The sequence below is a fragment of the Lucilia sericata genome, unplaced genomic scaffold, assembly GCF_015586225.1.
Source record: "Lucilia sericata isolate MDLA Ls3-8-SP2 unplaced genomic scaffold, ASM1558622v1 Contig000126F_arrow, whole genome shotgun sequence".
In the NCBI taxonomy this organism is placed as follows: domain Eukaryota; kingdom Metazoa; phylum Arthropoda; class Insecta; order Diptera; family Calliphoridae; genus Lucilia; species Lucilia sericata.
Window position 1 is genome coordinate 630,079 of NW_023994158.1, and position 17,599 is coordinate 647,677.

The 17,599-nt window shown below is 28.5% G+C and overlaps 1 protein-coding gene across 1 annotated transcript in view; it reads right to left on the reverse strand.

The window, feature by feature from the left end:
- LOC119600887 (neural cell adhesion molecule 2) overlaps positions 1–8,534 on the reverse strand; it is a gene marked incomplete at its 5' end in the record, with an annotated part of 46,945 nt that extends 38,411 nt beyond the window's left edge. The window contains 3 exons of the mRNA XM_037951456.1: positions 6,712–6,809; positions 8,022–8,153; positions 8,394–8,534. Coding sequence (XP_037807384.1) covers positions 6,712–6,809; positions 8,022–8,153; positions 8,394–8,534 — 371 coding nt within the window. The remainder of the gene's footprint in view (positions 1–6,711; positions 6,810–8,021; positions 8,154–8,393) is intronic.
- Positions 8,535–17,599: the final 9,065 nt, after the last annotated feature.

Consider the following 17,599-nt stretch of genomic DNA (forward strand, 5'->3'; position numbering starts at 1 on the left):
CCCTATCAAATTTTATGAGGATAGGTTCATAATTGACCCTACCCCCCTTATAAGGCCCCCTTCATAAAATTCGTTTAACGCTCATTACTGGCTTAAAAATACTAGTATAACAATGTAATTTGACATAAGTAAGGCTCTTATGATCCAAAACTTCTCAACCAAATTTCATGTTCACAAGCTTAATTACTTTTATTGAACCACGGTTACAAATTAAAATGAGTATAAGAATTACTTCATTAGTGGTTTGGTTTATGCTCATTAATAGTTCATACGTGTAACATGTTATTTATTTTTTTTATATTAAAACCATAGTTTCTTAAATAATTATCCCATTATATAAAGGATTAAATAATTTTCTCTAAAAAAATAATATTTTTTCCGTCTCCAGTACATTTTAAGCTAAAATGCTCGTAATTAAATATTTAACCTTATATGTATCTCATTCACAGCAGGTTACTTAGCTGAAAATATGTATTTTATTCTTTGTACTCTGCAAACTGCTTTTCTAAACCCACATATACAAAGAAATTCTTTTTAAGATGACAAAACGAAGAATAAAAAAAACTATTTTGTAATAATGAATAGCTTAAGTTCTTTTGATTTGATTTCTTTTTTTTCTACATTAAATTTTCTACCATATTGCGCGTACTTTCATGTTTAATCCCCTTTTAATTAGTGTTGAAACTGTTTCGTACCAATAATTCTAACAAAACGAGGAAAAGAAAAAAAAAAATATTTAAAAAGTAACAAGTGACTTTTTTTATTGCATTAGTAACAACTTTTGCTTGTGTTTGTTACAGCATCTGCATAAAAAACGGGATAATAGTAAAGAGTGTATAGAAGATATATGGGAAAAAGAAGAAAATTCGTGTGTCCTTAATGTGTTAGTATTTAAATTCAATTAGTTTTTTTATAGTAGAGATAAAACTCATTAGTTATTACACATGTAATAGAAATTGTTTTCCTATTTATTTTTAGAATTAACATAGATATTTTCTTGTTATAGTAATGATAAAAATATATAGGAAATATTAAGTATTTTTTAAAATAAAACAAGTTAGAGTGCTATATTCGGCTGAGCCGAATCTTAAATACCCTCCACCAGCTACTTTTATATTAATACTTCTCTAATTGATCAAATATTTGTAGAAATAAGTCTTCTCATGTCTTAAATAGAAAAATCCCAAGATTTAAACAATTCCAAGATTTATTGAACATTATAAACGCCATTTTCTTTTATATTTTTATAGTGCTTAGCAATATTTAAAAATTTGCATGTATGCATGTGTGTGAAAGATTTAAGGATTTTGAAAATATATATAATTTTGTTCTACACAAATTGATAATGCAAATAGTAAATAAGGTTAAAGCGCTTTTAGCGGCAGTTCCTAGTATGGGAGATAAGATCAATTATAGACCGATCGTAAAAAATTCTTTAAGCAAAATTTCTGTACATAAAAGCTATATTTCAGTCAATATTTTCGTAATTTAGTATAGCTTTATTTGGTAATGAGTAATGTGCGTTTAAGAGATTTTCGTAAAAGGACCTTGTATGGGAGCTATGTCCAATTATGTATATAAAGACAAAATTTCAAAATTATTTGGTAATGAATATTGTTCATCTAAGTGATTTTCTGTAGGGGACCTAGTATGAGAGCTATGACCAAATATGGACCGATCTGGAAAAAAAGTTCACAATAATATTTCTGTGCATATGAGTAATACGTATATCAAATTTTATATCGATATCTTAATTTAGTAATGTGTTATGCGCGTTTAAGTGATTTTCGAGAGGGGACCTTGTATGGGAGCTATGACCAATTTGGACCGGTCGGAAAAAACTTGCACAGTAATATTTCTATTCAAATGGGCAATACTTGTACCAAATTTTATATGAATATCTTAATTTAGTAATGAGTTATGCGCGTTTAAGTGATTTTCGGGAGGGGACCTTGTATGGGAGCTATGACCAATTATGGACCGATCGGGAAAAAAATTTCACAGTAACATTTCTGTGCATATGAGTAATACTTATACCAAATTTTATAAGGATATCTTAATTTAGTAATGAGCAATGCGCGTTTAAGTGATTTTCGGGAAGGGACCTTGTATGGGAGCTATGTCCAATTATGGACTGATCCAGAAAATTTTTTCTCTGAATGAATTCTATTGACATGAGATTTTAATTTGTAAAATTTTGTGAAGATATCAACATTCTGACGGAAGTTATTAACAAAAAACCCATTTTTCGGGAATATGTACTTTTGTATGGGAGGTATATGAAATTGTGGACCGATTCTGGCAATTTTCAGCAGGGACCAAGCTCTTGTGTAAAAACGAATGTATGGTGTAAAAAATGCTTATTTTTTTCGAGGTTGTTTTAAATTTTGATTCATAACTTTTCTCGGTGTGAACCGATTTTGCCCATTTTCAATACCAAACAACTTAGGAAAATGAAGAACATTTTGCGTGAATTTGGTTAAACTCTATTGCTTCGTTTTATCGTGAGCGTGTTTTACACAGACAGACGAACAGACGGACAGACGGACATAGCTAAATCGACTCAGAATTTGATAAGGACCCAGAATATATATACTTTGTTGGGTCTCAGATGAATATTTCTTGGTGTTACACACGGAATGACAAAGTTATATATACCCTCTATCACCACTGATGGTGGTGGAGGGTATAAAAAGTAAGACACGAACCAAATGATATACGTCTGAAACTATAAATTTAATGGAGAAAAACTGCGAATTTAGTTTTTCATTTCGTGGTCCTGTGTTCTTTTTAAAGAACTTCAAAGTTTTAAAAAGTAAATATTTCAAAAAATATTTTAAAATAATTGTACTGATCAAGCAATGCCAAATTAGATGTCGAGCGAACAAGAAGAGTTGTTAAATATTTTGTGTTAATTTTATTTAATTTTGTAAGGTTCAAAAGATGTAAAAGTTGTCTTTCAAAAATTTTATTAATTTCGCCTCAATTTCCATACATTTAAGCTAAACATAGACAGATAGCAATAACATTTTATGGACAAATTGAATAAATCAATTTTCAGCCGTCATATGTCGATATTAATATGAACATTTGGGAAATATTTGGAAGAGGGCCTTTAATAAGAACTTAAGTATGGACCGTGCTCTTCCGAATTAAAAATATAATTTTTTTGATCCAATATTTATAACCGTAAACTGTTTTTTTGTAAGAGTGGGGAGTAGGGTCAATTATGGACCCATCCTCAAAAAATTTTAGAAAATAGTTTTAGTTCCAATAAAACTTTTTAATGACGAATTTTATTGATAAATATGCTTCTTAAGGTCAGATATCAGCATTAAAGTACTTTTCTAAGGGGGACCTTATATGGAGGGTAGGGTCAATTATGAACCGATCCTTATAAAATTTTACGAATAGATTAAAGTTTCTATAAAATATGTTCCTGTCGAATTTCAACGCTATAGATGTTTCTTTTAGACAGTTATGGGCGTTAAAGTAATTTTCTGCTTCTTAAGATCAGATATCAGCATTAAAGTCATTTTCTAAGGGAGACCTTATAAGGGTCAATTAAATTATTATTAAAACGTGTTTGTGCCGAATTTCACAGCTATTGATGCTTCTTTTATCCAGTTATGGGCGATAAAGTAATTTCCTGAAGGGGGCCTTATATGGGGGCTAGGCATATAATGCACCGATATTGCCCATTTTCAACACCAAACAAACTGCATCAACTAAAAGTATCTATGCAAAATTTCGCTAGCTACTTCCATTTGGACTCTATCGTGCTTTCAACAGACAGACGGACGGACATGGCTAGATCGTCTTATAATCAAATGAGGACCCATAATATATATACTTTTATGGGTATTAGACGAATATTTCAATGTGTTACAAACGGAATGACAAAAACAATATACCCCCCATCTCTAACTACAATTTAAACCGAAAGCCTATAATTATATTTTTATTAAATTTTCTATTTTATAACGCATTTAAAACCAAAATTAAATTTACATATTCTGCACTGATATTCACATAACTAACAAACTACAAAATTTAATTAATTATTTTTATGCTATTTAAAAAATTTTGCTAAACCACTAATAACTTCCATTATTTTACTGTATAAATGTTCACATACATCCATAATTACATTTAAATATTTTGCAAACTATTGTCTGTCATATAAATGTCATAATATCTTCAGTATTTTGTTTGAAAAAAAAAAAAAAAAAAAAAACAGAAAATATTTATATTAGTTAGTAGTGTGATAACAGTCTATCCCTGAAAATAATTAATGATATACAATTTAATTTAAAATATTTGTAATTAAATTTTATATGTTTATATTTTACTTGCGCAAATAAATATCAAATATATTGTCAATAAATCTACATACATAAGTAATTTTAAAAAATAAAATTACATGTTAGTTTTATAGATTTGTCATAATTAGTAAATTGAATATACATACTACATACATACATATGTATATATTTTTTTTGCATATTTAATATTACATTAAAATGTTGCATTTATAGAATATATTTGCAGTTAAAACGGATGAAAATCATATGAATGTTTAATTTATTACAATATAAAAATACTGCTCGTAATTTGTATTGATGACATAAAATCAAAATAAGTTGTATATTACTTATGTAAGGTTTTTATATAGTATGTTATCTAGGGTTTATAGCTCTTTGTAATTTTTACAAATATCAAAAATAGAATAACAAGACCTTGTAAAGCTCGAACAGAATTGAATTTGTTCACTAGTTTTTGGTATGACATAAGTATTTAAACTTGGGAGATAAAAAGTTTATCAAATCCACTTTGTAAACACCAAATGACTTTAAACAATGTTAAACGTTTTCTTATTTTCTATTAAAATTCATAAAACAGGAAAAATCTGTTACGAAAACTAACCTTTTCTAATAAAATCTCCTGAACCGATTGGTCCTTAATAAAATCAAAACACAGTGGTCGAAATACACAATTAAATTCTCCGGTAATGAAACAAGTAAATTCATAAATTTTTTATACCCACCATCAAAAAAGATGGGTGTATATTGTTTTTGTCATTCTGTTTGTAACACATCAAAATATTCGTCTAAGATCCATAAAAGTAAACATATTCTGGGTCCTTATTAGATACTAAGACGATCTAGCCATGTCCGTCCGTCTGTCCATCTGTATGTCTGTCTATCTGTCTGTCTGTTGAAAACACAATAGAGTCCAAACGGGAACAGCTAGAGAGCTCTTGTACAGACATTTTTAGTTAATGCAGGTTATTTGGTATTGAATATGGCCAATATTGGTCCACGATTTCGCATAGCCCCCCTATAAGGTCCCCTTCAGAAAATGACTTTAACGATCATAACTGGCTAAAGGAAGCATATATAGCGGCATAAACATATTTTATAGGAACCTAAGTCTCTTTATAAAATTTTATAAGCAACGGCCCATAATTGACCCTACCCGCCATATAAGGTCCCCTTCAGAAAATTACTTTAAGATTCATAACTGGCTAAAGGAAGCAATATAGCGGTGAAATTCGTCAAAAACATGTTTTATAAGAACCTAAACCTCTTTGTGAAATTTTATAAGGATCGGTCTATAATTGACCCAACCTGCAATATAAGGTCCCCTTCAGAAAACGATTTTAAAGCTCATAACTGAATAAAAAGCATATATATTCGAAATGAACATATTTTGTAGGAACCTAAATATCTTTATCAAATTTTATAAGGATCGGTACATAATTGACCCTAGCCCCCATATAATGTACCCTTCAGAAAATGACTTTAACACTCAGTACTGCCTTAAAGGTACGGATACAGCGTTAGCACTTGACGCAAATATGTTTCATTAACTGTCTTAAAAATGCGAGTACATCGGCATGGCCGAATATAACACTCTTACTTATTATGTCTCATTTTCTCGAGTCATTTTGGTAGAAAAACTTTCCGCATAAGTCCATATGACTTATGAAGTCTAAATGATACATTCGGGGTCCACGTCTTACGCTATTCTATCATACATCAGAGATATGATAAGAATTCTGAAAAAGTCATGACTTTTCCTATATTGTTCGATATTTGGGAAATTTCATGTCAAGTGACCAAACTTTTGAAAGTAATGTCTTCGGATCGGCATGAAATTTGTATCATATTTGTATTAAATAGTAGTTGAGATACAATTTTTTAACAAGATCGATAAAGAACTCTCTGATTTACAGTAGGTCAAAGTTTGATCTTACTATATAGTTGTTCTCAGAAAAATTTGTTCAAAATTGTTTAGATATATATTTCCTCAATATTTCGGAAAAAATTAAAAAAATCATAGTTATTATTGAATATGCTAAACCATTTAAGCAGTTATTTTTTCCAACCACATTGAACCGTTTTGGCTATATCTTCAATAATTGAAAGTAATAGTTAATAAGTAAGTAACTATTTATTGGTGAGATTTGTTAAAAATCTATTTATTTTTCTTATTTTAAACATAGTATGTTGTTATAAATTTTTTTTGAATCAAAATAGTGGGCTTATACCCAACTTTGCGAATATTAAACAAAAAATTTTCAAAATATTGATTTAATTCCAACCATTTTATATCTGTTGCCTTTTATACTACTCATAATTATGTAAATTTTATTACTTTAATAATAACAATAAGTAGTCGTAAAAAAATGTATAAAGTAAAACCTACCTCTGGTTGAGTTTCGCCATGAACTATGCACACAAGCATGGCCTCATGACCCTCTCCGGAAAATACCACAGGACGTTCTACTGTGATTTCAGGAGGATCTGCCATAAAAAATATTGAAAGACAAGAGCATAAAAATTAAATGTTAAAACAACAGGACAACAAAGAAATACGTTTGTATATAAAAACTAAACAAACTAATAAAAATTTATATTTTACTAAACAAAACAATATTTTTATAGAGGGGTAGTCAGTCGATTGTTCATATTATTTTTATATGTATACTTTTATAAAATTGCAGAAAAATATAATAAAATATAGTGTTTATAAACCGGTTAACCGGTTAACCGAAAAACCGGTTTTTATTGCATATTTCGGTTTTTCGCAAACCGGTTTTTTAAAACATTGGTTTTCGGTTAACCGGGTTATCCGGTTTTTAAGTCTCGGTTAACCGGTTTCAAAAAAATCTAATTTTTAGTACAAAATTTTATGTTTTCTTTGATATTTTATTGTGATTTTTAAAAATTTTGGATAGATAATTTTAAACATTATTTTCCGTTTGTGCATATGAAAACAGACCTAAGATTGTTAAACAAATATTATCTATATACTTACTTGTTTACTGCGTGAGTATAGTAAAAATCGAGAAGTTTCTCAAACGTTCTCAAAACGGACTTTATTTATCGAAACATAAGGATTGTTGTTGCCGTCCGAGAACTTATGCTGCTGGGGTTTTTCACAAACTGTAATGGCGCTTAGGTTGATTGACAGGAAGTCAGAATGACACCTGTCAATATTCCTAAGCGTCATTCACAGTAATTTGAACAACCACAGGCGTAGTGAGTGGAGGGAGGTCACTGTCTATGTCGAGACAATCGTCGCGAACCTGAACACTGTTTATAGTTCTGGGCATAATTTTTGCTATTGATATATATGGTCAATTTATCCCTCGTATGGCAACTTCCATATACCTAACGAATCAATAATATCTTCAGATCTATATAAGTTTGTTTTCTTATGATATATTAATGTACATATCTATACTAAAAAATGCAAATATCTTATTAAGTAATTTATAATATTTCGCAAAATTACATTTTTCAACTATATATTATAATATTTTAAAGATTTCCAAACATTTCGGTTAACCGGTTTAACCGGTTTTTTATACTCGGTTAACCGACAAACCGGTTTTTTAGAAATGGTTAATTTTCGGTTAACCGAAAAACCGGTTTTTCCAAAAGTCGGTTTTTTATAAACACTATTAAAATACGAAAAAAAAAAAACTTTAACTACTATTAACATATACTTACATAAAACATGTAAAACCACTTGACTAGAGGCGGGTTGGCCAACACCATTATTGGCGGTACATATATAAACGCCGCCCTTATGACGATCCACATTTTCAATTGACAGTATATGAGAATGAAGTTTCTCCTCGCCTTTTTTTTTTTGCACAAAGAAATAGAAATAAAACCAAAAACAAAAAAAAATTAACATAAAGAAAATATTTAGTTTAAAAAATTGTATATAAAAATGACCCTTAAGTTTTACATTGTCCTTCAATTCAATTTAAAACAAAAAAGGTACAGAGAAAAAATCTACTTGTTCCTTTTTAGTTTTAAATGTATATATATGCGAGCAATAAAGAAATACTACTACTTATGCAGAAAATATCTTACCATTGGGCAAAATATTATTTTTACGACTCCATGTAACATTTGGCGTTGGATTACCAGAGGCCGAACACTCTATACGTACTGATGAACCTTTTTTAACTTGCAAATGACCGCTGGTACTAATATGATGAATCCTTGGTGGCACTGTTGTAAAAAAAAAAAAAAAAAACAAAAAATTGGGAAAGAAAAATAAAAGAAGGAAGGAATAAATTAGATTTGTTGAAAATTAGGGAAACATTTAAGATAAACAAAATTGTGTTAATACAAGTTAGTTAGGGGAATATTGCAGGAATCTATAATTCGCAATAAAAGAAGAAAATTTAAACATTTTATATGAGTAGATATGTAGATATTTAAGATGTTTAGCCTTCAGAAATGTGCATGTGAATTTTAGCAGCTGAATTTTTAACTTAATTTTCAGGAAGATCATACCCATGCATATATTTACATACATATGTACATTAGGGTGGCCCCTGAACAAATGTTGTAAAAATTTCCATGTTTTATTTGAGTTTATGTAACCCGCTATAAGTATAAGTTCAAAAACTGAAATTTTGAAAAAAGGAAGAAATTGATATTTTAAGTTTATAATGAATTATTTTAAATAAATCTTTTCTCTTCCAAAAAAATTGGTTATTTTTAAATGTTCAGGAATAGTTCTTACAAAAATTGTATTTCTATTTTTGCATATGGTTTCTTAAAAAAATCACCTTCAAAAAGTACCTTCTTTACTCATTGATTTAAAATATTAACTCAAAGACTAACCTACACTAATTATATTTAATTAAACTTTAATTTTAAAAGAAAACATCACTAATTTTATATTGGGGCCATCCTAACATATATTTTTAGGAAATAATAAAAATTTTCACACACAATGGACAATATTACACACGAATATATGGGCAATTTCATGTCAAGTGACCCAACTCAAAAAATCTATTTTTTTGGAAACCGTGAAAAAATAGCTATCCAAACTCTTTTGTGAAATTTTTACTAGGGCTAATAGGTGAAAAGTTACCCTCAATTAAAAAATACGCTTTATGACCAAAATGTCCAACGTTGGCCCCCTCTAACGACGAGAGTTCTTAACCGATAGAGCAGAAAATTTCTGTCTGTCCTACCATCCAATAGCACTTACCTTGGTGCAAATTTCATCAAAATTGATTTTTTGAGTTGCATCACTTCACACAAAATTGCCCATATAGGTATACATATATGTATGTACTTGTACGACTTTTATTTAATGTCTCCTTATAAAATTGAATTTAATATTCAAATATTGTTTTACTACAATGATGTGATAATATGATTAGCTTTTGATCTTTTTATACCCACCATCAAAAAAGATGGAGGGTGTATTGATTTTGTCATTCCGTGTGTAACACATCGAAATATTGCTCATAGACCCCACAAAGTATATATATTCTGGGTCCTCGTAAGATGCTAAGACGATCGAGCAATGTCCGTCCCTCTGTCTGTTGTTGGCACGATAGCGACCAGAAAAAAGAGTTAGGGAGATGAAATTTTTCCAAAATATTCTTTATTGATCAGAAATATTTGGTATTAATAATGGGTAAAATCGGTTAACGATTTCACATAGCCCCATACAAATGTACCCACGGAATATTGTGTAAAAAGCTTCAAACATTCACAAATTCGTTGATTATGAAACAAATGCGACAAAATTTAGCATAAGTTTGTTTTTTTAATCCAGAACTTAAATTCCCCCCCATATAAGGTCCTAATCAGAAAATTACTTTAACGCTTATTAATGGCATAAAAATAAGAGTACAGTGATGAAATTCAACACACACATATTTTGTACCAAAATCTCTCTGCCAAAAAAAAATATCAGACCAAAATTGACTCCCCATATAAGGTCCCGATCAGAAAATTACTTTACACAAAGAAGTTTTGTACAAAATTTTACGAGGATCGGTCCATAATTGACCCTACCCCCTATATAAGGTACCCATCAGAAAATTACTTTAAAGCTCATTAATAACTTAAAACAAGTAAGAGGCCGACCATATAATACCCCCGACCTGTCACAAAAATAAAATGTGATTTAGTTCTCATAATAAAGTATTTAAGTTGAATTGTACCTTGCCTCAGATATACTTAAGCCATTTATTGTTGAATAAAATTGTGTACTTTTAAGTCAAATTTTGGAGGGGGCTTTGTACAGGTGCTATGGTCAAATGAGACCCTATTATTATAACATTCATGAGAGTCATCAAGGCTAGCATAGAACTTTGTTTTGCAGCTTTTTGTCTAGATACGAATATTTATTTATTTTATTTTATTTATTTAAAAATTTTAACTACAATTGAAAATTATAATTAAAATAAAGTATAAAGCACTAGCTGCTTTGGCTTTCGGCTTTAGATACGAATATAATAAACATAATTATGAACTTAAAAGCCCTATTCGGCGGGCTTAAAAGGACCGATGCTAACCATTTTCAATAGGCTTCGTTCGCGGTACCATAGAAGATCATGTGCCAAATTTCATCAAATTATCTTAAAAATTTCGACCTGTAGTTTGATTACAAGGTTTACATGAACGGACGGTCAGACGGACGGACATAGCAAAATCGACTCAGAAAATGTTTCTAAGCCGATTGGCATACTTTATGGTGGGTATAGGACCAATGTTATTGTGCTTTACAAACATCAGCACAAACCCAATATACCCTCCCCACTAAAGTGGAGTAGGGTATAAATACGAGTACAGAGATGAAATTCAATATAAACAAGTTTTGTATGAACCAAAATCTCTTAACCAAATTTTACGAGGATCGGGCCAAAATTGACCCTGCCCTCTAAATAGGATCCCCTTAAGAAAATTACTTTTACTATCACTACTGGCTTAAAAATACGAGTACAGTGATGAAATTCGATATTAACATGATCTGTATGTACCAAAATCGTTCTATTACGAGCATTGGGGTAAAACTGATCCTACCCCACATCTTTTTGAGTTTTTCCTTAAAAGTAAATACACATTCTATATAGTAACATATTTCTCATTTGCAACATGTTGCTTTACTTAAACAAATATTTTCACTTCTATTTTCATTAATTTTCGTAGCAGTGAATAAAAAATAAGAAACATATAAAAATAATTTGATTTTAGTTTGTCTGTTATGTAATTAAGTATGGCGTTTCAAGTATGAACATACAAAATCCATATAACCTTTGGAATAACAAAATAATAATTGCCACTAATAAGTACAAGGTCACATAATAAGTATCCATAGTTTTCTGTCCCACGTGCGTTCTATTTAATAAACAATTTTTCGATGATTTTAATCAATTAATATTGTTTTTAAATCGATTTTATTTGGATTTATTACACACAGAACATTTGTTAAAAAGTTACCTAAATTTGTTGTCAAATTAAAATCAAAACTAAGTGATAGAAACTCAAAATCAATGTTATGTTTATATTCATATAGATTACGTGTAATGTACATAAGTATGTATATAATTAAAGGACTAATTGTAATACGTAGATAAGCCCCAATGCTTCCAATAGATTTGGAAGTTTTTAAAATATTGAAATTTTATTTCTGTATATGGAAAATATGTAAGTTTTTGGAATTTTTTTTGGAGAGTTCTGTACATATTTTAGTAGTCATGTAATTTAACACAATTCTCCAATAAACTCTTTAATTGCATTGCATGTTTTTTGGGTAATGTATATAACTACATTTTTTGGACATGTGCTTGTAAATATTTTATAGAATACTTATGTGTAATTGAGTGATATATGAAATTGAAAAGCACTAGAATACAATAATTATTTTTTCACAGTTATTGTAAAAGTATAACAAAAATAATAATAACAAGTAAGAAAGTATAGTCGGGCGTGACCGACCATATGATATGATACCCTACACAAGTTGTGAATATTAAATGTGATTTATTTTTCATAATAATTCATTGTTCCGATACATTTAAGCAACTTATGGATGAAAAACTTATTTTCTGAAAGAGGCTAGTGGCAAATATGCACCAAGCCCGATAAAGTTTTGTGAGTATATTTATATTTATATAATATTTTTTGTGCTGAATTTCATCGCGATATTTGTGTTTATAAGTTAATCTTGCACATTCAAGTAATTTTCGGAAGGGGACTTTGTATAAGAGCCAGGGTCAAATGAGGCCCAATCTTTATGAAATTTGGCAAAGTCATCAAGGCTTGTATAAAACTTTGTTGTACCGCTTTTTATCGATATACAGGTATATTTAACGGCCTGTACCTTGCGCACAAGGTTTACACGGACAGCCAGCCAGACGGACGGACGGACATAGCTAAAGAAAATGATTCTAAGCCGATTGGTATACTTTAAGGTGGGTATAGGACGAATATTTGTGTATGTTACAAACATCAGCACAAACCCAATATACCCTCCCCACTAAAGTGATGTAGGGTATAATAATTTCTTTTATATAATAGAATACACCCTTTCCAATATTATAAAATTCTTTATAAAATTGGCTATTTCACCTGGTATCCATACGATTCTACCAGGAAATTTAGTTTAAACATTCATAAGTATTAATATCAATATATGATATTAGAATTAAAATAAACAAGGAAATGGTGTAAATAAATTCCGAAACGATCGCTTTATAATGACCTACAAAATCTGCCTTAAAACGTCTACACATTTTTCCTACCACCACCAATTTTCATATATAGTTACATACATTGTATATACATTTATAAATATGTTATAATATATTTTTTCTCTTTTTTTTGTAAAATTTGCTTTACTTTTGTTATTAAATATATTAATATTTACTTTAAACAAAACAATAAATATGTTTCATATATAAACATTTGATTCTACCACAAGTGGTTAACCAATATTAACCGCAACGCATTAAGTCACGCATCCATATGGTGAATTTGTGGTCACTGAATACTTTTTTCAATTCAATGAATTTATTTAAATATGGTTGTTTTGTTCACTTTTTGCATGTGGCTTAATGCAGTTATTGGCTTTAAAATATACATAATTTTTAATTATTATTTGATAAACGAAATTAGTAACAAAGTTTATTTAACAAGCGATTACAGAATTATGCTTTAAGGAGAAATTACGTATACGTAATAGGAAGTAATATTTGAATTAAATATCACTTATACGTAGCTTGCTGTTTTTTATTTTCATAAAGTAATTCATGCAAAATTAACTATTACGTATGTATGTATATGTAAATATTTTAAGAAAACTGAAATAATTACCGGTTGCGTATAAGTAATATTTAATTCATATATCACTTAATATTACCTATACGTTAATGCACCTTCAAACTATATGCAAATACATATATTTTAATCACAAAAATTCCACAATTATTTATATATATTAAAAATTTATTATAATCATGATTAAAATGACCTCTGATAATATTCGTTAACATTGTGACATTATTATCCATTGAGACATACTATATCACAAAATATCCCCAAAATACTAATTTATATTAATGCTTAATAAATATTTATTTGCTAATCTTTAGCAACACTTATAAGTGTATGGAAAATATGTTGAGACAATTAAATATGTAAATGTTTAATTAAATTACCTATCATTTGTCAAACCGAAAATCTAATTTATGGTTATTATTGCAATTTAGTTTGTCAGTATCAATGGTCAGAAATAAAAACATAAGCTTTACAGGTTATTTATTATTAGACAACTAAAAAGGTTTCTAAATAAATTCACATGATACAAACATATGTAGAAAGATTATATTACATAAGGAAATACATAAGTATGTATGTAATGTATGTATAAACGAATGTAGTAAGGTTACTTTAAAAGTATTGAAATTGAAGTAATAATTAACATATCCATGTTTCGAAGCACTTTCTTAAAATATTAAATATACATTTCTATATAGGTTTTTTATTTTCATAGCAAACCTCGTATTATCATTTATACATGATATCATAGGTTAAAGAGTATATAAATGGAAATTAATTAAACCACAGTTCATTAAACTGTCTATATCGAATATATTAGATATATCAAGTTATATATAATAATATTTGTATGTACTTTTAAACACTTATATAAATGTTTTAGAAAACTCTTTAAGAATTAAATTTCGTAAATAATACTAAATTTCAAAGTGTCATATTTACGTAAGTAAGTATTTTTGTATTTATATATTAAAATATTCATACAATTTAGTCCTATAAATACCTATGAGCTAATATATAATTTGCTTAAATGTAAATAAAATTAATACTTTACAATTTCTCGATGTCGGGGACTGTTTTCACTGTAATTAATTTAATATCCTATTTTAGATTGTTGTCTTAATGGTCAAAAGTTAAATGGTTTAAAAGTTATACGCCCTTTTTTTATTAAATTATTTAAAAGAAACAAGTGTGTTGTGTGTGTACATGGTACACTGTAAAATCGCCATTTTTTTGGATTAAATTTTTTGAAATTTATAATCACATTTGACGCATTCAATTTAAACAAAAGCATTGAGGTGATATTTGCAAAAAAGTTAAGTGTAAGTAACTGAGAGAGGCCACTGGTAGGGTAGTGGTTAGTCTGGTACAACGGAGATGGGGGGTTCGATTCCCACCTGAAGCGCTGCTTAAAGCGCTGCACAACAGGCCCGATAGAGGCCTAGGTGTATTTCTTAGGATTTAATGTATATAAATCGTCCTTTCCAAGTAACTAACTAACTAACTAACTACTAACTAACTAACTACTAACTAACTAACTAACTAACTAACTACTACTAACTAACTAACTAACTAACTAACTAACTACTAACTACTAACTAACTAACTAACTAACTAACTACTACTAACTAACTAACTAACTAACTACTAACTAACTAACTAACTAACTAACTAACTAACTAACTAACTAACTAACTAACTAACTACTAACTAACTAACTAACTAACTAACTAACTAACTAACTAACTAACTAACTACTAACTAACTAACTAACTAACTAACTACTAACTAACTAACTACTAACTAACTAACTAACTAACTAACTAACTAACTAACTAACTAACTAACTAACTAACTAACTAACTAACTAACTACTAACTAACTAACTAACTAACTACTAACTACTAACTAACTAACTACTAACTAACTAACTAACTAACTAACTACTAACTAACTAACTAACTAACTAACTACTAACTAACTACTAACTAACTAACTACTAACTAACTAACTAACTAACTAACTAACTAACTAACTAACTAACTAACTAACTAACTAACTAACTAACTAACTAACTAACTAACTAACTAACTAACTAACTAACTAACTAACTAACTAACTAACTAACTACTACTAACTAACTAACTAACTAACTAACTAACTAACTAACTAACTAACTAACTAACTAACTAACTACTAACTAACTAACTAACTACTAACTAACTAACTAACTAACTAACTAACTAACTAACTAACTAACTAACTAACTAACTAACTAACTAACTAACTAACTAACTACTAACTAACTAACTAACTAACTAACTAACTAACTAACTAACTAACTAACTACTAACTAACTAACTAACTAACTAACTAACTAACTAACTAACTAACTAACTAACTAACTAACTAACTAACTAACTAACTAACTAACTAACTAACTAACTACTAACTAACTAACTAACTAACTAACTAACTAACTACTAACTAACTAACTAACTAACTAACTAACTAACTAACTACTAACTAACTAACTAACTAACTAACTAACTAACTAACTACTAACTAACTAACTAACTAACTAACTAACTAACTAACTAACTAACTAACTACTAACTAACTAACTAACTAACTAACTAACTAACTAACTAACTAACTAACTAACTAACTAACTAACTAACTAACTAACTAACTAACTAACTAACTAACTAACTAACTAACTAACTAACTACTAACTAACTAACTAACTAACTAACTAACTAACTAACTAACTAACTAACTAACTAACTAACTAACTAACTAACTAACTAACTAACTAACTAACTAACTAACTAACTAACTAACTAACTACTAACTAACTAACTAACTAACTACTAACTAACTAACTAACTAACTACTAACTAACTAACTAACTAACTAACTAACTAACTAACTAACTAACTAACTAACTAACTAACTAACTAACTAACTAACTAACTAACTAACTAACTAACTAACTAACTAACTAACTAACTAACTACTAACTAACTAACTAACTAACTAACTAACTAACTAACTAACTAACTAACTAACTAACTAACTAACTAACTAACTAACTAACTAACTAACTAACTAACTAACTAACTAACTAACTAACTAACTAACTAACTAACTAACTAACTAACTGACTAACTAACTAACTAACTAACTAACTAACTAACTAACTAACTAACTGAGAACCTATAAAAGAGGTCATTTTATTATCTATAATTTTGAACCTAGAGACATAAAATTGAGCATGTAAAACAGGGAATAAGTGAGAACCTATAATAGGAAACTTTATGGTACCTTTTTTAAATGTAAAGGTACTTTTTGAATTTTCTATAATATTGAACCTTGAAACATAAAATTAATTAAATTAATTTTTGAAATTGTTTTATAATAGAAAACCTAGAGCCCTGATTGAATGAAAACCTATGAAAAGGAATTCATATTGTCTTTTTTAAAACATTATTGTGAAGGGTATATAAGATTCAGCACAGCCGAATATAAAACTCATTATTCTATTTTATATGTTTAAATCAAAATTGTACTCATCTTCAAAAACAGTTGTTTCATTTTATGTTGATTTATGTTGATACTGTTAATCGTCCGGCCCTATTTAGTTAGTTTTTCAATTTTACTTTTATTAAACAAAATATGCAATACGCGTCTAACCCGTCTATAGACATCTATGTAAACTAATGCTATAAATATTTTTATTTCAATATATATAATAAATTTAAATTTAACGGCATATGACAATTATAGGGACACGATTATTTATGTTTAATACACCATAGGATGCGACTTTGTTTAAGTTGACATTTGTTTTAAAAATGCTAAAATTTAAAAAATAATTTAGAAAATACCTTTTCTAAAATTCATTAAATATATATTGTAAATCATGTTCCATATTTTGTCCCCCCAGCAGATGATCATTACTCTGGAAGTCTGAATTTTTA